General features: G+C 40.2%; 2 protein-coding genes across 3 annotated transcripts in view; one reads left to right on the top strand and one right to left on the bottom strand.

Annotated features, from left to right (window-relative positions):
• The first annotated feature begins 4996 nt into the window (after nucleotides 1–4996).
• On the top strand, nucleotides 4997–7312 carry igflr1 (IGF-like family receptor 1). The gene is made up of 6 exons (XM_034875447.1): nucleotides 4997–5227; nucleotides 5449–5467; nucleotides 5941–6031; nucleotides 6129–6206; nucleotides 6394–6498; nucleotides 6798–7312. Exons 1-6 carry the CDS (start codon nucleotides 5031–5033, stop codon nucleotides 7121–7123), a joined length of 816 nt encoding a protein of 271 aa, XP_034731338.1. The 5' UTR covers nucleotides 4997–5030; the 3' UTR covers nucleotides 7124–7312.
• A 3265-nt stretch (nucleotides 7313–10577) lies between these two features.
• kmt2bb (lysine (K)-specific methyltransferase 2Bb) overlaps nucleotides 10578–25387 on the bottom strand; it is a 31022-nt gene continuing 16212 nt past the window's right edge. For both annotated transcript variants that reach the window (XM_034875350.1, XM_034875349.1), the window contains exons 19-36: nucleotides 24089–24199; nucleotides 23546–23622; nucleotides 23145–23368; nucleotides 22928–23031; nucleotides 22665–22802; nucleotides 22282–22440; nucleotides 22058–22175; nucleotides 21879–21957; nucleotides 20989–21149; nucleotides 20723–20875; nucleotides 17465–20615; nucleotides 16892–16992; nucleotides 16592–16729; nucleotides 16175–16427; nucleotides 14158–14265; nucleotides 13861–13944; nucleotides 11619–11748; nucleotides 10578–11512 (exon numbers count right to left, since the gene is read on the bottom strand). In XM_034875350.1, coding sequence (XP_034731241.1) covers nucleotides 11237–11512; nucleotides 11619–11748; nucleotides 13861–13944; nucleotides 14158–14265; nucleotides 16175–16427; nucleotides 16592–16729; nucleotides 16892–16992; nucleotides 17465–20615; nucleotides 20723–20875; nucleotides 20989–21149; nucleotides 21879–21957; nucleotides 22058–22175; nucleotides 22282–22440; nucleotides 22665–22802; nucleotides 22928–23031; nucleotides 23145–23368; nucleotides 23546–23622; nucleotides 24089–24199 — 5565 coding nt within the window. In that variant the 3' untranslated portion in view covers nucleotides 10578–11236. The remainder of the gene's footprint in view (nucleotides 11513–11618; nucleotides 11749–13860; nucleotides 13945–14157; nucleotides 14266–16174; nucleotides 16428–16591; nucleotides 16730–16891; nucleotides 16993–17464; nucleotides 20616–20722; nucleotides 20876–20988; nucleotides 21150–21878; nucleotides 21958–22057; nucleotides 22176–22281; nucleotides 22441–22664; nucleotides 22803–22927; nucleotides 23032–23144; nucleotides 23369–23545; nucleotides 23623–24088; nucleotides 24200–25387) is intronic.

Below are 25387 nucleotides of genomic sequence, written 5' to 3'. Positions count from 1 at the left end.
GAGATCTGTACCCTTGTGTACAAAGAATGACACCATTGGACAAACAATAGCTTTTTCAGAAAACAGGGACAGTACACTAAAGCGCATTTCAGGAGAATCATCCGTATACACAAAAAGGAAAATGAACAAACCAAAAGTGTTTTGTTTTTTACTGGCTGCAGCGCCACAAGGACAAGGTTTCAATTTTTGTCTAACAGGAGTTATGTTTTGTTTGGTCTGTGGTAAGACTAATGCCAGTTCCAGCTTTGCGGATTTGGAAACCATTCTCACAAAGCAATACTTATAAAATGAGGATTCAGACTTCCCGAAAACCTCCTCACCCTGTTAACAGGAAATTCCTAAAATGTTCTTCCACTCAAGATTTCACATGGAGTCCTACATTTATTAGAAAGGCTCTGATTACCGACAATACACCTGAAAGTAGAATAGAAAAATATCATAGGCCTATGGCCAAAATAATTAGGAATAACTATTAAATTGCACACTTACTTAAAAACAAAGAGGTTTAAAGAGAGTTTGGATTTTAAGATGGTGGTCAGCAAGTCCCCGGTTTGGAGAAGCAGACAGGAGTCCCGACATGGAAGCTAAACACTGTTTTGCTGTGAACAGGGCCACACAGCATAACATATTTTAGCCAACTAAAAAGAAAAGTTCCACCTCAGTTTCATTGTACGCTATCTTTAGATCTAAAGTATCCCTACCGGGGGCAGTAGTGGCCTAAAAGTTAGAGGTCTTTGGTTCAATCCTCCGGCCGACAGGATAAAAACATCTGAAATATATTAAAAATGACTAACAATACACACACCACAGTAGACAAGAATACTCATTCAGTTTACTTGCCAAGAGTTAGAAGATTTATACCACGCTGACTACAATCTCTTCATTCTACTCTTGGCAAGAAAATCCATGAGTTTCCCAAAATGTCAAATAACTCCTTTTGTTAATACATTTTGTCAAATTATCACTCCTCAATGTAAGTTGAGTTCAGATTTGAGTCGCACATGAGTCGCTTTGCGACAAGTGAAGATGTGAGTTGTGCATGCGTCACTTTGCTACAAGTAGCATACAAGATGCTAACAAGAGACTTCTGTAATGCCAATAGGCCTACAGTAAAAATGGACCTACTTAACAAAGTTTCTTAACTGCTGGCTACAAGTTAGCAATCAAACACAACAAAAGGTTGTCAGTTGAATGGCGTTTTGAGCTAAGGTTAGCAATCAAACAACCATAGATAATTAAAGTTTTTGAAATGACTGCTAGCTTAGCTACAAGCTAGCAATCAAACACAAAAGCTGTCACTTGAATGGTGTTCTGAGCTAACGTTAGCAATCAATTATCATAAACAACTAAAACATGATTTCCATCTTCTGTTTGTAATGAGAAAAGTTTATCATTTCATGGATTTAACAAATTTCAGTATGACACATTAGGCCGTAAACCGTTGAACTCTGAGCATGAACAACTCGCATCTGCACTTGAGTCACATCAGGGAGTAACACCAATATTGTCTCCTCAGAGTCACCCTAACCCATGGACAGAACAGTCTGTAACAAAAACAGGATGAATTGGATTCTTGGCCACTGACTAAGGACCATTTCCTGTTTTTCAAAGAACCTTGTGTTTTTTTGGGTGTTTGGCCTTCAGCCTTTTAGATACATTGCATGCAACATTTAGAACAAGGATGGCCTTGAAGAATTGATGGATGGCAAATAATGAGTCCGTTTTCTAAAAGGAAAGCTTATTTGTAAGAAAGAAGCATGAACGTCTAGATTAGGGTGACCAGACGTCCCCGGTTAACGGGGACAGTCTCCGATTTTGGCAGCCTGTCCCCGGCTGGATCTGTCCCCGGAAATGTCCCCGGTTTTCACTGTGACTTCCATACCCGAAATTGGAATGAAAGAAAGAAAATACTGACAAAACGTAGCCGATGGTTGCACACCCTACACACGCAGGCTCGAGGCAGACAGAGCCAGCGGTGCTGTGTTACGATGATAAAATCACTGATTATTTACGTGGAGTCTGGCGGGTTTAACGCAATTTCGCGGACTTTTGTGTTTTAAAAAGACACTTAGAATATCAATGAGTCTGCAGAACAAGTACTTTTATGAACGTAAATACAAGCAGGACAATTATCCTTTTAATTTAGCTTGTTTCTGACAACTGGAGCGATCTCGTTTAATACTGCATCAATGTCAAAGGAAAATGTCCTCTATAATTTTTATTGTATCTGATTCTCAAGGAGCTGTTGCAGAAACGAGCCTTGAGCAATAAAGCAAAAGCTGTCAGTAGTTCAGTAAACATTACAACATTATTAAATATTGAGACTTTCTATCTTGAAATATTAGGACTTTCTATCTTGAAATATTAGGACTTTTTAATATTAGGACATCAGCCCCTAATGAGAACAGCTCTAGGTCTAGTGTCCCCGTTTTAAGTTTTACAAAAGTTAAAACATTACTTGGTTTGGAGGTAAATACGCTTCAGAGCTGAAAATGTCCCCGGATTTTGTCTGAGAAATCTGGTCACCTTAGTCTAGATTACATCTGAGATTGACTACCCTGAATGCAGATGTAGCCAAATCCATACAAGAAACTAAATACATTTTAAAGCAATGGTTTTATCCTGCATTCTTTTTGGTAAGATTAGAGCAGCAAACATGTTTACCACAAGTTAAGGGAGATCCTCTCCATCTGGAGCTAAGCTTGATCACCCTGCTGCCTCAACAGTAGAGATAGGTAGAGTAGACTCAGCTGTTCCTCTCATCTACACAGTAAAGGGTGCAAAGGTTATCTAAACTTACACATTTTGACACTACAGGCACTGTAACCCTGATTTAACACTTATATTACCAAACCAAAGGCCAAATAAGGCTATGCTATACATAGAGCCTCTCATTTTTCCTAGCTCCATACATTCATCAAACAAGGTTAGAGTAGGGATGGATAATACACAGTATTTATCAAATTACTAACTTTGTTAATCTGTTAGACAACAACAGGGATAGGGTCCAAGTCCAGGCAGCTAGGCAGGCTGATTCAGTTCAGGGATTAATTGCCAAAATGAAAGTATATGTAAGCTTACAAGTCCAGGAATCAGGAGGCAGACAAGGGTCAAAATCAGGCAGTCCAAACAGGCAAACAAATCCAAAGAGCCTGGCAGGAAATTCAGAATCCAAAAGATCTGCAGACAGGTTCAAAATATGTAGGTAATGTCCAAATGTCATGTTACAGAGCCTGGGAAGTAAAGGTACAACACACATGTTATCTTTGATGAACTGGCAGGATTGGACTGAACTGGAATGATTGGAAATGGGCCGGTTGTATGTACATGTACAGGCCTACTGAAAGGCTGACGAGGGAAAGTGGAAACAGGTGAGCAGCTGGGATGAGGGAGTCTGAGACTAGAACAGGTGGAAAAGTCTAAGGGAATCTAGTGGACAGTTAGAATGACTGAACAGGGTTGGGAAAGCAGAAATATGGCTGGAGAGAGCAAGACAGGAACAATTACAAATCCCAATATGTGTTTTGATTGGTTGGGGTTAGGCATTTGACTTCAAGTGGTCGAGGTTAGGATAACAGATTGGTCAGGGGATAGGACATGAACAAATAGGGTTACATTACACTGTGTAAGCATGGACGCCTGGCCAACTGCCAGGTCTGCAGGTTGCAGCCTGGTCTGTGGCTGCCGGTCACAACGCTCACACTTAGGACCAATTTCAAAGATTGTTGTTCCCATCAGCCACTCACACACAAAAATATAGGAAAATAGGGTCCAGGTAAAAAATCTGTACTAACTATCTATCTATTCTACACTAAACTTTTGACAAAACAGTATTTTCTCATAGTATGTGCACACTAGTCTATTGCAAATATATAAAGAAAGCTTGTACAGCTACAACAGCTAAATAACCAGGAACTACTGTACAATATGTGCAAGAAAGAAGTAAAAATACTACACTTAATTGTGCCTCCCTTGAAATGCAACAGAAAAATGTTTTGGAATGACACAACCATCCCTCTACAACAATCTGCTTCAATATCCTTACAACCGGCATGACAGTAATCAACTTTTACAACAATAACATACAACTATTATGTATAATACATGTGTGACAGGTTATTGTTATTGTTGGTTTGTTATGTTTGATGGATGATATTATAAAGCTAGAATATCACCAAAAAGGCAGCAGTGGAGCAAAAGTTGTTAATATTATCATGATGAAAATTGACCAGTAAATGTATTTAAATTAAATTAATGACATCATTAATTTAATTTATTATATTATTGTTTTATAACAATAATATATATGATATACTGTATGTATTATATATTATAAGCTACATAAAACAGAAGAAATGACAAAGAAACGAAAATGGAAGAAATGACAGGATGCTTTGTATGTTAAATAGTTTTAAATAGGTTAAATAGGTAGAGGTGCTACATAAATACTGTGAGTTTCAAAGTGCTCCATCTAGATCAGCCTAGGAACCTGAACACTGAACATTGAAACGTGTAAAATGTTCTAGTAGGAATCCTAAATTACAAGTAGGAACTTGAAAATGAGCATTATGTGGGACCTTTAAACACTTTTTTTAGTTGCCAGAGGGAGGGCTTAAACTGGCCATGGACTCGCCACTCGATAAATGTCGAGTCGAGGGATCCTGGGGTTTACCAACTATTTTGCTTGCCATTGACACAATCCTAGACAGTTTATTAGATCTACAGTTTACGTTCAAAGTTTGTGTGTGTTCAAAGTGTGTTAGTGTGTGTGTGTTTGTGTGTTGGCTGAAGTGGGAGTGCCCTGTCGACGTTTGGAAGCTCACTGAATGTTTGGCGACGATGGGACACTCTGAAAAATGCTCTGATCTGAAAACCTTCTGGGATAGAAATACCTCAAAATGTGAGCCGTGCCTTACAAAGAAAGGTAGGCTATGTCATCATCATTATTATTATTATTATTATTATTATTATTATTATTATTATTATTACGCCTGTGTTTTATTGTTTTTTTTTAACAATACCTACAGGATATGGAATCACCCCTAACTGTGGCATCGGTGATGACGGATCTATACACGATGTTGAGCACAAAAGGTGCCAAGCCAATACGTTTAACGATGGCAGCGGTCCACATTGTAAACCTTGCACATTGTGTCCGGTCGGGTTTAACATTTCGAGCCCGTGCACCACGACTACTGACACTAAGTGCGAAGATCCAAGGTACGAATTCATGTTTAACCATCTGGGAAATGCAAAAATAAAAATAGCCTAAAATAAAATAGCCTATTGATCATGCACTTTTATCCAATCCATCCTAAGTAACGTTGGAAATATCACACCGAACCATGGCATTACCGTTATAACGTCTTCCGCTTTGTGTTGTGCAAAGCAGAATCCTACATAGTTATATGTTTTTCTGAATTTCTATAAAAACAGGACCGTTCCTGCCACAGTGAGGATGACGCTGGTAAGCATTGTGTAGTATTGTTTTGGCTTTCGTGATCCCAGTTTCTCTCAACAGCATCGCACCATGTTTCAACTTTTTGACTGCTAATTATGCCAATTAATTGGCCTATGTTATTATTATATTATTACTTGTGTGCTCTTGCCGATGAACAGGAAGTTATTGCGTCACGGTTTATTTTATAGACGGAAATGAACCTACTTAAAACACCCCCGGTTTTATGGTTTGAGTCATTTATTCTTATTTTTTATTTTTGTTATTATCTTAGAAATTGTTTAGTAGCCTAATTATCAGCAGGTAAAGAAATGTGTTTTAACAGCAAAATCATTAATTCCAGAAATGAATCCTGAACCTATAGCCTTTTTATCCTTACAGTTGTTCTACAAAAACGTGGAACAGAAACAAGACTGATTTTGATTCTTCTGGCCAGCGTTAAAACCAAACTTTCAGCACAGTGTACTCTGTTTTCATGTCAGATTCCAACAAACCGAGGATCCAGCTTGAAACCAAATGAAGCTAATACTCCCCTGTCTCCAGATCCAGTTATTCTTGATTCAGGCCTGCTGTGTAAGTTAAACATACTCTTGATTGTGGCACACATTTCTCATTGTAAACATTTTACCCTGACCTTTTTTCTTCTTCTTCTTCTCTTCTATTCTTGCAGGGGCAGTACCGTTGGTGACGCTTGTTTCCATCTTGCTTGTGTTAGCTGCTGGTCTCATCTACATGAAGAGGAAAAGAGGTTTGCATATTGAAAGTAAAAGTTTTAAACACAAGTGAGCATTAAAGTGAAAAAGAAAGTGCTGGACAAGTCGGAGAAACTGCACAAAAGCGGACCACTTCCTTTTACCTTTGGACTGTGTTTATACCGCGGTGGTTCTGGCTTTGGTTATAATTATGGGTGTCTCTCATTCTTGTGTTTAACACAGTCCAGCACACGGTATTGACCTATAGCAGAAGATCATCATACGTCAATTCAGGGTTCTCTCCTCTGTCTGCCCCACCTGGTAACAATGATCTGGAGGAGATTCTGAGTGAGTGGAAATTACACTGATGACTCTAAATGTTTGAGTCAGTCTGTGACAAAGTTAAAATTCTGGGGTATTAGTAATAGGTGAGGTTTTAGACCTTGTTGTTCATGCATCCTGTTCTACTGGAACTGGGACAGTCACAACCACAGCAATGATTAAGTCCTTGGCTGCTGTTACTTTACAGCTATAGCATTATTACTGGAAAAAAGCATTACACTGAGCTTGGATAATACCATTTAAAGAAAATGATATAATAAAATGGCAAACAAATGTATTTTAACCACCCACATTTTCTTCTGTAGGTCCCAACATTCTGTCAGCACCTTTACAGACAGTGCTAGACAAGCTGGATGTTTTAGAAGAGCTGGTGATTCTGTTGGATCCAGAAAGCCAGGGAGTAAAAAACACCAAACATCTGGCGTCTCTTTGCTCCTTTCCTGCCACCTGGATTACTTACACCTACTCGATGAAGGAGAGTAAGAGCCCTCTAAAAGCTGTGTTGGAGGGAGTCACCAGCAGGCACCCTGACTTGACAGTAGGGTACCTGGCTAAGCTGCTCAAACGTATGGAGCGCAATGATGCCATCGCTGTTCTCGGGAAACTAGGACAGGATGTGATGCAGGTGTAATATTCATTCCACCTGTGAATGCAAGAAAAGCCTTTTACTGCAGGCTTTGGACTGCAGCTGTTACTCTAAACATTTCTGTGGAATCCACAAAGAAATGATGGAAAAGTGTGGAAAAGGCGGAAGCTTGTCAAACAGATCTGTAGTTAGACAAAGGAAAAGTATGGGGAGAGAGTGATTCAATGCACACAATATCAAAATTGTAAGGAGCACTCCATTAATTGTACATATCATGTTTTTGTTCACTTTTCACAAAGAGTGGTACTCAAGTTGTAAAAACAGCTATACAACGTCCAATGTTGTTGTGGAGAAGTAGGGACTTTTTCTTCCAGTCTTGGAATTTGTATTGGCAATACCTTCTAGAGCATTGCCTGGGAACAAGACCAAATCTACAAGCTGCATTAGCTCTGCCAGATATTGAAAATAGTACTAGCAGTACTCTATGTTGTGCATTTGAGTACCGACCTTTGTGCACATGTTGAGCTAATTCAATGTTTTCCTTTTTCTGCATTGAACCCCCCCTCTAAAAGTTCCAGCGTCTATCTTTTAATCTTTTTACATCATCTTTTCAAAGCCTTTTCACATTATTTATGCGCTTATTGAAATAGGCTACAATTAATAGCCTGATGAATCATTTTCAACAAAAGTTTGTTTTTTTTAAACATCTTGTAACATGCCTACTAAAGAGTGTCAGGGCCACATTGAGGGGAAAAAAATATCTGATAAAGTATAATATTTGAGAAAAAGGTGAAATTACGAGAATAAAGTTGCAATTTAATCAGAATAGTCATAATGATGTAATACAAAAGGTCACATTACAGTGGCAAAATCAGCGACGGTAATGACAACAAGTTACATGCACCAGTTAGTGCCTAGTAGGAGGAAATGAAACCTTGAGCGATGGATGAGCAAGAAATCTCACCTTTTTTTTTCTTTGTACTAAAAGTTCCAGAGAACTTCTATATTCTAATCTTTTTTACAAGATCTTTACCTAGTCTTTTCTATATGTGCTTTAAAGGGGGAAACAGCTGGCAGCAGGGGACCTGTTTTTCTCCAGACAACTGAGACAAGAGTTAAGTCAAGTCATCAAAATGGGATTAGGCTGCATTTGCACACTTCCTTCATGGGGTCTGGCCAAAAGTCAAGTCCTCCCATTCGTTTTAAAGGGGGTTGTGCATTTAGGCTGCTTTAAAACAGTACGGCAGTAAAATTAAAAAAAACTTGACTGCCCAGGGGTCTGTTTAAAATCTCACTGTTTTTTTGCTTTCTCAGTGAAATGAAGCTGCGTTCAATTGCGGTAGGAAATGCCATCTACAAACGATGTGGCAGGAAACAATAATATTGTCTACTTGTGCTAAGTTATGGGTAGGATGTCACACGTATGAGTCTTTTCACACTCCCACACTGCCGCACAACCCTGCGGCGAATCGCTGGACTGCCTGTTCTAGTGTGAATGAACGCTTAACGTCAATAGGCTGTATCTAAGTATGAAAAAGGCAGCCAAAATCTAGTCTGCTGTACTGCTCTGCTGATATGTTAGAATCCTATTACAGGCCAACACAGTGACACCCCCATTGTGACTGCTTGAGATAATAAACTTTTTTCACTGAAATAATTACAACTGCATTCTGCATATCTCACTATTTCTTCTAACAGCGGCACTAATGATGTCATTTATTCTTATTGTTTCACAGGATTAGTTTTCTAGCTTCACCTTTTATAAGAAAAATGGAATTTCTTCAAACATCTTAACATCTTTATTAAGCAAATAACATTATAAATAAAAAAGTGCATAGAAAAATTAAACAGGTTTAGAAATATGAATACAAATATTTACAAACCCAGGGTTTATTTGTACATGGTAACAAAGACGTAAATTTAAAGATAACATATTTTCGCATTTCTATGTCTTTTTACACTTACTTTAAAATAACCCTACTATATATATATATATTTATATATGTGTGTATATATAACATACATTTTTCTTAACAGATTCTGGGAGATGGTCATGATAACTTCAGATTTTGACTAGTGCTTTCCATCCTTCATTGCAAACACACGCACATACAAAATGACAAACAGACGCACCAGCTCTGCAGGACATTAAAACCAAGCTACTCTTAAATTATCATTCTCTAATTTTTGCATCAGTATTCCCAAACGTCTGTGTAAAGAGCTGAGGTAGAATCCTTGCAAGGAGTTGGGAGTGACTCTGCGCTTGTTGTCAATTAGGTGATTGACACAAGTTGTTCTGGGCTCCATCCCAGTGATTGGACATGCAAAAAGGAAAGGGGACTAGGATCAAGACAAAACATGGTGGGGGAAAAACAATGATCATGGGCTGGGGGAGGCAAACAGTGCTCACTTTACTCCTGTGGCTGATTCTAAGACAGTCAGTAATCTACCGTAACAAAAAATAAAAAAATATTTTTTAAATTTTTTAAAATACCTGCATTAGAACAAGTTCTGTCATAAAGGCTTGAACGCATGCCAAAACTACCCCCAAAGAAAATTCAAGTAAATTAGTTTGACAGAGAACATCATTCGTGAACCAATCAAATAGGGGAGATGTCCTAACACACTACACCACCACCGTTTATACGAAGCACAACCTTTTACCATTAAAAATATAAATCAAAACATGAATAAATATAACTACCAATTTGAACAGTGTGTGAATTAGATTATCCTCATCAATGACGGCACTGAACATCGACTAAGAACAAGATTAAACATGATTTTAAGGTGCCGAGTGCATTCTCTCAGCTCCATTTCAGACTGAATGTTTTCTTAAACATCTAGAAGTCGGCGCAGGTGCTGAATATACACATACACATACACACACACACACACACACACACGGACTCACACAGACTCAGTAGCGATGCTTTATACCAGTGCTCTCCCTGATTAAGAGGCGAACTGTAGCAGGTTTCAAAAAGATGAAGATAATTTGTACGGTTGGTGGTTATCTGTGTGCAACTTTAGGGCAGCAACGTCTTATTGCAATAGGTAATGAGCATCTGCCATGAGAGTAATAAAATATATATTTAAAAAACTGATATTCACCACAACTCTTCTATTTTGGCTTGGGTAGTGTTTGCTACATACACTGTACATCAAGAGGAAGAAAAATGTCTTAAAGACCAATTCTGTCTTTATAAATATGACACTATGTTACTGACTGAAACCGTTAAGATTGCTATCTATTTTAAAGTCAACACAGGAAGAGAGGAGGATAGAAATATCACACCGATGATCTTACAGTAAGTGTGAAACATAGCAGACTCTTTCCAATGACGATAATAGTACTGCTGGAGTGCATTCATTTGAAATCGTCTCCGCAGGGTGAATGAACAGCTAAACAATTCCTGATTTGCAGGACATTTATGTCCAACTAAAGACGTTAAAGACTTTTCAAAGCTTAGCACCATGGTTGTTTTGTCATTCCCAGAAAAAGAAAAAAATATTAACAATGTCAGAAGTTTTCAAATGAAAGATAAAACACATAAAGGTTCGGGTGAATGTATGGCTCAAAAACGGACTTCACCACTGCACGGATGGGCCGATAATGTTCCCATTACTGGAGAATGGAGCAATCGTGATTACAAGTGTATTATACACAGAAAAGAATAAAACATATGAGGAATCTATCAAAACCTAGTTATAGGGTTTCAGCCGTGATTCAAAACAAATAAGGCTTGACGCGTGTGTCAAATAAATTCTGTTGGTGTCGTCCATACTGATCCAGGAAACCCTGCGTTTTTAACATCTGGTTTGAAATGTCCTGTTCTCATTATCATCAAAACCACTTATTTACTGTTGTGGTTATAGTGGATGCTGTGTCCGCTGTACATCAAAACTTTCCCAGGAAAAAATTAAACAAAAAAAAAATATACAAAAAATAACGTGCCAATATGAACTTTGAGGTTCTTCTCTTCTCTTCTACAATCCATAAAAATGTATACATATCACTTCTGACCAGCCAAATATTCCCGACTGGTCTAATAGTGGCTAATTCCCCTTCTGTTCATATAGACCGCTGCTTCCCCAAGACCTTAATTTAAGGCTGACTAATAAACAGGATCCTCCTATCATCATACGAGGGATGTCTCAGTTGAGGAAACGCCGACATCGCCGGGCCCCACAGTTACAGTTGAGTTTGCTGCTGGCGTCTTCAATGGGGAACTTGTAGTCATATGTGAGCTCCTCCCCCCTGTAGATCTTCCGAAGAGCAAAGATAACGATATGCTTTCGGCCTTCCACGTTGATCACTCGAGAGTAGCAGTTAGGTTCACAGGAGTGGTTGATGAATCTTGCTGCATTGCCATGCATGGTTGCATCCACCACATCAAAGTCATCAATGCGGAACATGTAACAGCCAATACCCTGCAAAGGCAAAAATGAAACCTATTGATACATCCTCCAACCTTTCTCAACTTTAACCCTCAATTATTGTAGAATACATCTGAATGAAACAAAAAAACAGACTAACCTTGCCATCGTAGTATTTCTCCCTTTTGTCAGTGAGCACTGAGCGAATAACGATGCCTGCATATTCAATAACCATCTCCCCTGCTTCAATGTTCCTCTTGCAGAAAAGACCACGACCGTGGATCGCAGACCTGCAACGGACGCACAAAGGTCCGGTTAGGTCAGACAAGTTCATTGGATGCTATTTTCCCATAATTCTTTTCTATTTAAGGTATAGAATGGGATCAAGTAAGGTATATTGAAGATTTGAGAAATAAAATGGGGGATAAAAATGAAAAAGGGTTTTAATTATAAATAATATCTTCAGTCTATTTATTAAAACAATGGGCGTGCACACCAACAGTACTAAAGTGCATAAGTGAACCTTTAAAAAGGAGTTTGAGATTTCAAAAAACAAAAACAATTCTTAGGTTTATAACCAAAAACCTGCAAAAAGTTCCAGTCAACGTCAGCTGTAATTTGTGTTTTGTGGTAATTAGCAAATGTTGGGATGCCAACATGTGTATTGGAAAGTTTTTATCCGTCATACTGATGTTATATTTCTTTCATATGTTATCCATTACTGCATGTTTTTATATTCCCATCACTTTATATGTATTAACTTTTATACTATACAACATTTACTCTGTTTTCTATATTATATGATATATTACTTATATGGATTAATTGTAGTATCATAGCTTCCCTGTATCTATGTACCTCTAGTCTATGTGTCCCTCATGCACACTCTACATGACGTAGCTGGCCTGAGGAGGTCCTCCGCAAAAGAGCTCAAGTTCAGCAGGAAAAACAGTCCCTCCCTCTTATGCTCAGCTTTAAAAACCCTGAGGTTTCTTTGTTTGTCAACACACTTTCTTAGATTGCTTGGTCAGTCTGTTAAACTGTCTCCTTCTTTTGCAAAGGAATAAAGAAAATAACTTAAAGAACTCCAGCTTTTCAGACAATCTTATTTTTTCAGCTCCATCACCGAACACCAAGGAGTTTTTCCACAACACATGCTAATCTCTGATGATAACTAAAGCAATTATCTGCTGATACGTAACTTTAGAATTTTGCTCAAAGATTACTAAGTGTCTATGTGCAGCCAGACAGAACTGAAAGCATGTCTGCAGATTCTCCGTCTTGTTTCAGAGATTTGTTTTGTGCTTATTTTCATGATGTGTCAGTCAGCCACATTGTTAAACTGTAGCGTCCTCCTCCATACATCTGGTCAGCAGCTGTTGCGGATGTCCCTATCTCAGCCATGCAGTTCAATAACACTTACTTCAGAACTGGCTGAGGCCTCTTTGTGATAGTCAGCTAAGCCACACTGTATCCATTATCTTGACAAGTTATAAAGAAATAGAGTCATGTCATTTACAAAAAATTGACATGTGACTTAGGAAAAGTCACAGGAAAACTTAGGATCCTGCGACACTTCATTGAATTAAGGCACTAAAGTTACATGATACTTTTCAATAGACAGAACTCACTGGTCATTAGTCTGTCTCACTTAAAATATTCAACAAGTCATTTTTCTACAAAACCCTAATTGTTGGCGCACATTTGTTTGGTCGAAAATTGACTTGTGGCATCCGTGTAAATGCGTGTCTTGGTAATAAGAAATGTCAATGAGTTACTTGTCCACGAGTTTCTAACTTACATTGGATATGACAATCCGTTTATTTTAAAGTAAAAACAAAAGTAATCAAACATAATAACTGGTCTTTTTTTAATCCTTATCCTTCACTTAAACCATGCTCAACCACACTTAACCACAGTTAACCACGTCAAAAAACTGTGACCTTGCTGTGCGCAACACAGCTGACCCAATTAGGCCACATTTAAATAAACTTGTACCCCTCCAGCATCACATGCTGGTCAACCAATGAAATGGCTCCAACACTAATATTCCCAGAATGGATTTGGGTAGTCTCCAAAAAAATCATTGTCCTCATCAGCATAATTTGTTTTATATTTATACTTAAATGGTGTAAAGGACACTCAGTAAATGGTGACCTTAAACATTACATGTGCAACTAATGATGACTGGAACTTCTTGTCTGAGTAACTTTTGGCACTGTCCTCACAAAGGCATTTGCTATGAAAATTAGTTGCAATACAGTTTCATTGTTCCCACCCAGAATGTTAAAACCCCACATTGTTGTCTCCAGGAGCTCCTCCAAGACAATAATCCAATCAAAATATGTTTTTAAGTATTGTATAGAATTAAGATTTTTTTCCAAATGTAGTACTGTGCTGACCTGTACACGCCAACAGCCTCCTTCGATGTCCTTTCCAGATGTCTGAATCGCATGGCCATGGGCAACTCCAAACTAGTGGCCCGTCTAAGAGGAAGAGCAGACAATAATTAACCAAAAACATCAGATTATTTTGCCAATCTTTTAAAAAACAATATGGTCTGAATTATCTAAATATTTAGGAAATACTTGGACCACATTTACCCTTCCATCTAATACGTTACCATACCTGTTTTAATACCAAATTGCAGAAGAATTTTAACCAAGGAAAACTCTACAGCTAAATGAGTGAAGCCTGACCTTGTGGACTTCAAAAGAACCTCATCTTCCTCATCGTCATAAGGCCCAATGTCAGGAAGCTGTCTATGCTGAGAAGCCAGGAAGTTAAACATGTCAAATGTGGACTTCCTGTTAAGAGAAATGAGAGAAGGATATAAAGATAAGTATAGACTGATTCAAAAAGTCAACACACAAAAAGTCAAACACATTAAAGCTATAGTGAGTCGTTTCTGTCCCCCCCATGAGGTATTCTAAGTAATGGCAACAACACTGTGATCACGCACCACCCCCAACCCTTCTCCACGCAGTTTCTAGTAGCCAAGAAGGACAGAGACAATTGCAGGCTCTGAGACACCAATCCGACAGCCAGGGTGGGAAATTATTGTTTTTACCAGCCACTGTGGCTGGTGGATGCCCAATTTTACCAGCCACTTATATTTTTTTTACAAGCCATTGCTTAAGTATGTTATTTTTTATTATTAATAAATATTTTATAAATATATAATATTAATAAAGTTTGCCTTTATTGCCACATTCTGCTCCTGGGGTCCCATCTTTGCCAGCTGTATGGCAGTGCACTTGATATGAGATGGATGACTCGTGGCCTTTAATTGCGTCTAATTTAAGGTTAGTTGTTCCTCTAACAAACAATTTGAAAAGGAGTAGGTTCGACAGTAAGTACAGCGCACAGACTGGTCGTCTGTAAGGTAGGCTATAGGGTTGTGCAGATATATCATTGTCCATCGTGATGATTGACTGGCATCACGATGGAAAGCCACCATCGGGTTTCTGTTTATTAAATGGATTATTCAGTGTAAATATAACGAGAAATTAGTTTAATCTCAGTAATGATGGTATATTAGGTTATTACTGTCGCTCTGTTAAACAATCCACTGTACTGTTGCTACGCAAAGCACGGAGCTCTGATTGAGTCTAGACGGTACCGTAGTTAACTTAAAGTAGGTCAAGTTGTAATTTACTGCCCTCACAGCGGTAGCATGTAATACCATCTACCTACAGAGGGCATTTAAATGTCTGATCAACTGCCAATTCAGGGGACATATCCCAACCCTAGTAGGCTAACCATTCTCTCGTTTTCCCTCCTGTCAGTCCAAAAATTGCCTCGGAACACACAGACGCAGACTTGAGTGTACATTCTGCGTGTGCGTTAGACACAACACATCTCCATAACAGCAAGAGGCACTAATCTGTATTGTCGCTCAAAAAATGAAAACCGGAAATGACAACAACTTCAAGTAGGTCTGGCTTCTCCTGAATTTCAAAGCTGACCAAATGGCGGCTCGTTCGGAATACGATCTCATATTTTACAAAAAGAGTTCACCAAAATGTGTTTCTGAAAACATTTTAGGCGTGAAACAGGCCATACCGTTGCTAAATCTGTCTGTTTTGCTGATCGACAAAGGTCAGTTTGAAAGATTTTCATCAGATTTTGAGAGGCTCCTGCTCGTCATTTCCGGTAAGTGTTTTAACATAAATGCACAGATTCGCTAGTCAAGTGCCAGCAATCCACCAATCAGATTGACGTCGAGTCCGACTGCCCACTGGCCGATGCAACTATTCAAATCGGCCAAAATTAAAGCAGATGGCTCCTCCTCCTCCGACTGACGACAGCACGGCACAGACCGAACAGACGACTTATCCAGACTGTCCAACGGCCGATATTTGGATTAGTGTGTCAGTGCCTTAAAAACACATGGACTCGTCAGAAGAGGTAATCGTCTTAACTCGATCTTCTGCACGTAAAAGCTGCCAGACTACACCATTTTGTAAACATAGCCTAGCTGAGAAATACAGAAAGAGTTTTGTGGAGCTGATAGTTTACTTAGCATTGAATCAACTCAGTTGGAAATGGCTTTAATATAACGCACGTCTATTAGTATAAAATAACTTTAGAAATCATTTGGAAGGCATCTGTACTTTTCCATCTACATTTAAAGAAAAGTACTAGATAAAAGATTCAACAATGACACAAGATCAATAAGCAGAAGGGATCTGTAACTGTAATATGTAAATATACCTAAGGTACAGCTCAGAGCGGGCACAACCACTTGGATTGACAGGGAGGTCATCCTCCTGCGTGAATTGTTTGAAGAAACGGAAGGCATGACGTTGACAACGGTGGGCTCCTTGAAGTTGCTCCAGCAAGAACACCACTGCATCATGGACGAGACCCAGCATTTGAGCACCGGTGATCCTCTGAAACGTCAGAGGTCTCAACCTCGCAATAGCTCGTGCCTCCTGCACTCCGTCTATTACTGCTTTCCAAGCCACTGAAGGGAGAGTTAAGAAGCAGGCGTAATGAAGTGAATACGATGAACATTAATGGAATACAGAATTACCAATTCAAGAAACTTGTTTTTGGTCATTTTGAGAACATGTTAGATCATTTAGAAGGCTTTTGAGGGAAATATTTCTTATGCAATATTAGCCTTACCCTCAACACTGTCTGCCACTACACTGAAACCATCATCGCTGGTTATCTCAAATCGTAGGTGTGGCTGGTCTCTGTTAGTTTGAAATTCCTCATCCTCGTCAGACGATGGTGGTTCCTCATCTGTAGTAGAAGCAGCGCCTAAAACCAATCACAATTTTTACAGTCTTTTACACTATTCTTACATGTTGTGGCTATGATTTATCACAGTTAGTGCCATACAGTATGTGGGAAACATTGTTGGACACATTTTTTTTTTCTCCATTCAAATCATTAAATTATGCAGTTAAAACCCAAGAATACCAGAGTATTTCTTCCAGTCAGTTAGGGTGCTGAGTCCCACTGGTTCCCATGCATGTTGTTTGCCTTGTTCACCCCTGGCCATATAATCCCAAGGCTCTGATCTGAGACAAATAAGAGTACAAAAGCTTTAACACAAATGTTTAAACATAAAACAGTAACCAAATCAACTCAATGTAATACATTTTCCTGTGTAATATACTGTTTCTAGAACCCCCAATGGGAACACCAATGCTGTATTGGTCTAGTAAATCCAAAAGTATGCCATTCATAAAGAATATTAACGTAAGCCTAAAGTCTCAGGTGGGGAAATTTGTCAATGCTGCAAAGCTTTGGATGTATTAGCTTCACTAGTGCTCTAACAACTCTTACTAGTAGTGTGTATATTAAACTCAGTTTTTGTTGGCTTCATTTCAAACAAGAAGATTAGATTAGATCTAATAGTTTAATTGTTTCTTGAACAAAAATGCCAAATATTTGCTGGTTGCAGCTTGTTAAAGAGATGGGCTGCTTTTGTTTTTGTTAATCATGAAAATATTTGTTAGTTGCAGCATTTAAGGAAAAATTTAATCTTACCCTGGGCTATCAGCATCGCTTATATGCTCCTCCTTTAATTGGTCCAGGTTTAGTACTTCTTTCACTGTTGGGGTCTTGATGCGGACTCCTGATGCCCTGCTGGAGATGCTTGGAAAGGTAGGTCTGTGACAAACTTCATCCTCACTGGGGGGCTCTGGTTTTAGGAAATCAACCTTAGACTTCTTTGTGACGATACGGTCTGACAGGGAAGAAACTCTCTTCATGCGGACGTGTGTGCGAGGTCGGGGTGCGGGAACTGGTGTTGTGGGTACCGACGGAGAGTGAGGCAACACTGGAGGCTCTGGTTCAATTAGTAGGCCAGGTGGCAAAACTAGTGAGGAAGGGCTTAGGGTTTGAAGCCCACTCCACTTGGGGGTGTAGTTACTCGCCATTGCTTGATTAATAATTGCTTGAGCACTTTCAGCAGGAGTCATGGGAGGATTCTCAGTTGATGGAAAATGCTGCCCTGAGGCCTTGGATTTTTTGGATGCACTTGAATCCTTCTTCTTCTTTGTTTTTTTCAACTCTGGAGCGGTTTCATCTTTTGGGTTTTTTTCAGTCTTTCTTGGCTTTTTCACATTAACTGAAGCCACTGCACCGTTGCTGTTGTGAGTAAGCAGCTGTGTAATTGTGGTTGGATTCTGAACTGTGGGTGTAAGCGACGCAGGAAATGCTGCTGCAACGTTGGCCCCGGGGGTTGGAGCAGTCATGGTACCCGCGGCTGCTAGTGTTGCTGACAGTGCATTGCTTTGCAAAAGGCTGGCAATCTGAGTGACACAGTTGAAGGAGGGGGAGCTGGGAGTGGGCAGCTGGAAAGTGTTGCTTTCTGGGTTCTTCACAAAGATCTGCCCGAGGCGGTTCACAAGCAGGACGTGTGGTGTAGGATCCACATTTGGACCTCCCACCTCCTTCACTGTAAGAATAGCATGTCCAGGTAATGCTTGGGGAACGACTGGCTGTTGAGGTTCTAAAGCTGGTCTGGGTGTAGAAAAGTTGATGGAGATTGTGTGACCTGATGTAGCTTCCTTCTGCAAAGAGGACGAGCTGTAACCATTTAAGATTACAGGGGCTGACGTGGTTTGGAAAGGCATTGGAGCTGTTGAACACTGTGTTGACAGTCCAGAAAGACATGATATTGACGCAGAAGAAGAAACGATGGTGACAGCGGTAGAACTCAGTGGCTGCGTTTGTGTGGAATAGATAGGTAGAGAGACAGTTCCACATGTTCCTGCTGGGGGACAAGGGCCTGACGTAGCTGATAGCACTGGATCGTTTTGAGGCGCAACATTTAACAGTGTTTGTGCCACATCTCTAACAGTTGTGAGTGTGGTTAGTTTAGTAGACAAAGGCCCCATGGATGGGAAGGTTGTTGACTCTTGTGAGGATGTTATTGGCTGAAGTGTAATACTCGTTAGAGGAGGCTGAGTGAAACCTGGTAAACAGGAATACATCTGCAGAGAGTCTACAAAGCCTTGAGAGGGGGTTTGTACATCTGTAGGCAATACAGGGGAGGGTTGAAGAAGATCCAGCAGGGTGGCCTGACTTGTATCAGCAGAATCTGCTAATGAGGATCCCACTGTTTTAGCTGTTAAGTGGTTCATCAATACAGTGGAGTTGCTGGAGTCAGGCTCTGAGTTCAAGGGTTTACAAGCTTCAGACTGTTGGGTCTTAAGCGGTGTGCCTTCTAGCAAGGGAACCTTCTCAATTAAATGTGGACTAGTGTCACATCTCTTAAGAGCAAAAGGTGTTCCAGAGGAAAATCCTAAACTGGAACCTTGGAATAACTCTTTAGAATAGGAGGTCTCAGACACCTTTGTGAGTAGGTTAGGCCGAGCATCACAAACTGCAGTAGGAAGCACCGTCTCCTGATTTACCAAAGGAGTGTCAGAGCTTTGCTCTTTGAGTGGAAAGTTTACCAAGGTTTGTGGAAACACAAACCCCATGTTGTTCTCATTTGATTGACTGGAATCATAGGATTTAGGTGCACCTTGAGGTGATCTATCTGTAGGTCTTTTGCTGGCAACGGAGATGGTGAATGATGAAGAACCGGTGTGCTTATCTTTGGATGACGCTTTGGGATAAAGACTCTGAACAGCCTGCGTGCCGTTTGTAGTGTCCGATTCACAGACATTTTTATTATTTTGGATTTTGGCTTGTATCTGAGCTTGACTAGAACCCTCAACTTTCTGAGCATCATCATTGGTTGCTAAACTTGCATCACTCTCTGTACCGTCATCTACACCATCCAGCTGAGTCATAGGCCGGGAGGAAGGGGAAGAGGGAGACTTGGAAAGATCTTTTGATCCAGGACAGCTGACTATTGTCCTTGAGAAGTCAAAATAGTGCTCCATATCATCATCAGATGAGGTGTTGCCCAAGTCATCCCTGCCTGAGGCTGCAGACCTTGGCAGGTTGGCAACAAGAGTCTTCCTCTTGTGTACCTCTTGGGCTCTTCCCCAATATTCCTCCTGATCATCACCTTCAACCACTATTTGTCCCCCACAGTTCATTGCCACGCCTTCATTCAGGAGTGTCTCTTCAATCTCTAGTTCTGTCCTCATCTCTTGGCCCAGACTCATGTTGGGATCCTTGTGGAATGCACTGTAGGGAAAGTCTTCCTCATCCTTCTGTTGCTCTACACCTCCCTGGGGTGATGTACCATTTGCCGGAGAGACATCTTCAGGTTCTGGTGAAGCTAAGAAGTTGTGAGGCACCTCGACTGAGTCTGACTGGTTCAGATCAAATGACAATCGATTTCTGGGTAGATGTTGTATAGACGGAGAGAAAGAGAGACTTGGAGAGGGAAAGCTTCCTGCACCGTCCTGCCAGGGAGACTGGGGAAAGAATGATGAGGTACAATGGGTCATTGAATTACCAGGGCATCGGACTGAGGAAGCACTTCTACCCCCGACTGGGCGGGCTGATGCACTTATTAGGTTGTCTGGAGCACCAAGTGGGTACAATGGGGAATTGGGAAGGGAAGACTTTCCAGCACGGATGGTGATTGGTCCAGTTGGAGGGCCCAGAGGAGGCGGGGGCATGTGACTGCGTAGGCCTGTTGTCTGTGAGTGTGGGCTGTGGCGACGAACCCTTCGAGTATCCTCCAGATCACTTATGGTTAATATGTGGTGGGGTTTCAACTGGATTACTCCTAAGAGGAAATCAGAATTGAGATTTGTGTGCTTTTGGTTGTATCAACATTTTTTTTGTTAGTTAACTTACTGTATATATTTTAAAGAATTTAATTAATTATTTTACCTGGGGATGGCAGAGGTCGAAACATTCCTCCAGCTGGTCTCCTGGGCATCTTTGGCCTTGAACCATGATCTGACTTGGGGGTAGGTCCTAAGATAAAGGTGTCTACCATTGGGGGCTGGCATTCTGCTAAATCAGTCTCTTGGGCTTCAGATTCTAAAGATTCATAAAAATAGTGTATGAAAATATTAGTATCTTCATCTATCAATTCACAGTAAATCCCTTTTGAATGTACTGTTGTACCAGTTGTTCAGTAGTAAAATACGCACCAGGTAGGGGACAGGGGCTGTGAGCAGTGGTGTGATTGTCTCCTTGGTCAGGCATATCCTCCACAGGCTTCTCAGGGACAACGGGCCGTACCTCCCGCACTGTACATGTATATTTGCACCGGCGCAATGGATTAACTGTACTCCAGTACCAACGAGTGCACCTTGGAAAGGAAGAAGAAAGTTTTTAAGTGCCCATATTATGAAAACAAAACACTGGGATTTGAGGTGTTCTTTTGTGTCTCTGGTGCTTCCACATGCATACAAACTTCAAAAAAACATCCATGCTGTTTTGAGTGAGATACGGTTCCTGAACATCCACTGCTTTCAGTCTCCGGGCAAGCTATGCATAATCTGCACGGCTTTCTATGTAACTAACCGAGACAAAGTGGCTAATCATAGCATGCTAGAGTTAGCATGCTGGGTTGTTCTCAATGGCAAAACACTGCTACAACACACGCTTGTTTACCATAATCTACAAAAGAACTACTTAACATGTCCCTTTTCTACAGTTATTCCACAAGTGCGCCCAAGTTTAGAAGAAGTCTTCCAGCAAATCCTGCCTTGTACTGACCAAAGTTGGATAAAGAGTTATCTAGCTGATGTGATCTTACCTAGCTACTGCGCATGTGCGGCTCCCTACAAAGATAGTATAGAAGCAAGATGTCTTACTCTGTAGCTAAAACAGAGACCTAAACACAGGGTGAAAACAGTGTCTGCAGCAACGTGCAGTACAAGAAAAAATATGGTGTTTTTTGAAAATGAAACCATGTAAACCTATTCTGGTACAACCTCAAAATGAGCATAATATGGGTGCTTTAAAGGGTCTTTTTATGCCATGTTCCACATGATTTATTTATATAATCAGGTTAAAAAGTTAAAATGCAACTTACTGAAAACCCACAGGAAACAGTTTTCCTTTAATAGCTGAAAGTTCTGTCAGCACACCCAGTTGGTCTATCTGTAGGGAACCTGTGTAGTGACAATTTAGATACCAATTAGTAAAACATAAGATCATTATCAGTGAATGTCAAGGAGAGAACAGGAAACCAGCTAAAAGATGGGTGCTTACCAATCATCAGGTTGATTGATTCCGGTTCAAGTCCAGTCAAGAACTTTCTGCGTAGGCTGATCCCCTCAAAATCCACATACACCCTGCGGTTTACTTCAAATTCTTGACCACTTATCATCTGTAAAACAAATGTGTTAGTGCTAGTGCAACCTAGAATCAAATTCAAAACCTTTAACCTGAATCGATCAGAAGCTGTTGGGACAATTGGAAGAGCTAACATTTACCCTGCCACTGATGAGATGACGGTGTTTGAGGCAATAGACCTTCTTATCCTCCTGGAACACACAGTGACGGGATCGGGCACACATGAAGTGATAGTTGCTTTGACATGATGTCAGACAGCAGCCCACTGTGGCACCAGTCTGGTTGCAGCGTTCACATCGCTAGGGTTGGGATTGAAATAATAAAAAGAAGATCAATCAATTATAATACACACTGTATTTGTTTTTGATTAGAGACTGCTATTAGATTTTTTTTAATTGTCAAATATCAGCATTTAAATACAAGTTTAAAAGCAATCAAATTCAGATTCCAAGTAATATTGTATAGTAATATACATTATTAAGCTAACAGGTAAATGAAATTATGAGGTAGATTAACAACCAACCATCAATCGGCCCCTTGTGACAGCACTGTGTACGTGTAGTAACGAGCCATTATCCTCCTGAAACACCTCAGCTGACCATAAACAGCAGTTAACATGTGCCCACTCATTCTGGCCCAAGTACAGCAACCGGCCTGCTTCCTATGGAACAACCACCACAAAACAATTGTTAAACCCCTGGAGTAACCAATTAACTGAAAGTACATTATTTAGTTTACTCTCCAAATTGGGTTTAACAAATTTACTCTGAACTAAATATTACTTACATTAGGTTTGAGGTCACCATATTTCTGGCACAGAGAGCACTGTCTCTCGTCATCCTTAGACCATCCAGTGTCAAAATCAGCTTTTGAAAGACGGCCTCTTTTCCCTAAATATATGTACAAAAGTTAAGACTTAAAGGGACAAACACTGCAAAAGATTTTAAAACATAAATAAGAGTAGGCTTTTCAAACTTCATCTCTCATGAAATGACAGCATTACCTTTGAATTTGAGCCTGACAGTCCTGCTAGTTTTGAAGTGGTTGCGAGATGTTGGCTCCCCTGACAACGGAGAAAATGACTCTTCTTCCTTTACATCTAAGCTTTGTCCATTGTCCTCCAGCAGGAGCCCCGGTGGAGCCCTGGACGCAAGCTCCTCCCTCTCCTGCCACCGGGCGTAAACATGCTCCGTTGTAGGAGGATGAACAGCATGAGACAGCATCCCCCTATTAAAGAAAGAATTTGACAGTTCAAACGTTAATAAATGTTTTTAACATGCCATAAAATAGCAGTGTTTGTACCTTTCATTTATGTATACTATTACATCAAACTCAAAATCATGATTTTAAATGTTTGCACTTAATTATTATTATACAAACCAGTAAATGGAAACCATTACTCACATAGGCAAGTCTTTGGTACAAGAGTTCCACACCTTTGGGTCTTGGCTGTTGAACCAATTAAATACTTCCTCAAGGAGCTAAAGACATAAATCAAATCAGTTAATTATAAATGCTTACTTGCATTTCTACAGCTATAACATAGCTTCACTTTGTAGTATCTTACACTATAATCTAAGACTGGACGATTAATCGATAATGTATAGACATCAAAAGATTAAAGCGGTTATCGACGTAGCAAACAAGAAAAAAATAGCTTAAAATGCAACTTGCTGGTTCGAAGTGAGGAATAACAAGTTAACTAGCAGTTAAGAAAAATAGTGTATAGCCTATTTACATTTTTACCATGGAAAAGATGTTTAATTTTATACAAAATATTTAAAAAGACGCAGTGTCAGTCGTCAAAAAATTTAAATTTCATTATTATTTAGAAGTAAAATCTGCAATTAATCATGATTTTGATTTAAGGTCATATTGTACAGCCCTACTATAATTGTAAAATAACTAATTGTTTACAGACACTTCTACTTTTTTGCCAAACAGCACCTTTAAGTAGTAAGAGCGTGCCAGAGCAGTAGGTCTCTGCTCCTCTGGAAGATCCTCTTCTTGCTCAAGCCTCTTTCGTACAACCTGAACCACGTCTTCATGGAACATTTTCTATTTAAAAACAAAAACAAAAACATTTTTAGTGTTCATTAAGTTGCTTAACTTACTTTCCCATGCCACTGTAGAAGCATGATACCTTGCAGAACACCACCAAGATGGATAAAGACTATTAGAGTCATGTCACCACCTATAATACCATTGAAGGAGGGGCTGGCACTAGGCCTGCACGATTAATTGACATAAAATTGCGATCTTGATTTGCCCTGTTCACAGTTTAATTTTCAAATGACTTTTATTCTCATTTTATGTTACGAGCCGACTGCATCACAAATGCTATTACGTTCTTCAGTGCGTTTAGGCAAGGGTATTGTGGACAACGTGGCGCCAGTGTTTATGGCCTGTCATCTGTCACTGCCTGTGCTGTGTGTGTTTGTGCTGTTTTTTTCGCTCCTTGCTCTGGTTGTCGACTCTCTACTGGTGTATGATTGCCAAACACTGCTGGATCTTCGATTTGCTGCCAAAGAAGTAATAAAATTGGATGGTCGAGGAGGTGATACTTTGCCCCATTTCTTGGCGTGGGTCCCGGCTTACCTTGGCCGCACCCTGTCCCCACCTTCTCGGCGTAAGCACCATCGCTGCCGGGGAAACACAGCGGCCGGCTGATGTGATTGAAGACCCTTCTTGCGCGCTGTTCTATGTATTTTTGGACTGAGATTGGAGCCGTTTCTGGCCTCATTGTTCCTTGATGCTCGCTGGACCCTGTCGACCCCTGGCTGGTACCTGTCGTTGGCCTGGAAGAGGTGTTCCAACCCCGTAGCCCCTGTTCTCCTCGTCCACGCTGGCGCGGGGTGAATCCCCGCAACTTGCGGCTTTTGGGTCCGGTTCCTGCCAGGATTGGCCTAGTAAATGCTAAATCACTAGTGATCAAGACTTTTGTTTTAAAAGGACTTCTTCGCATCCCGAGGATTGGATTATCTCTGTGTGACTGAGACATGGCTGAGTGTTGGTGAGTCCAGCGCTTTCACTGAACCTAATGGTTGCTGCTACTTTAACTCCTTGCAGACTTTGGGCCGAGGAGGAGGAATAGCAACTGTGTATAAGAGTCATTATAAATGTAAGCAGCTATTGATATCATCCTCTTTCACCAGCTTTAAACTAAGCTTATTTGAGCTTGGTTGCTCCCGCACAATGTTGTGTGCTGTGTTTTTTAAACCTCATTGATTCTTTTTATCTTGTGCA

This window comes from Etheostoma cragini, chromosome 6 (genome assembly GCF_013103735.1).
Source record: "Etheostoma cragini isolate CJK2018 chromosome 6, CSU_Ecrag_1.0, whole genome shotgun sequence".
NCBI classification, from domain to species: Eukaryota; Metazoa; Chordata; class Actinopteri; order Perciformes; family Percidae; genus Etheostoma; species Etheostoma cragini.
This window is presented reverse-complemented; position numbering and strand designations above follow the sequence as displayed.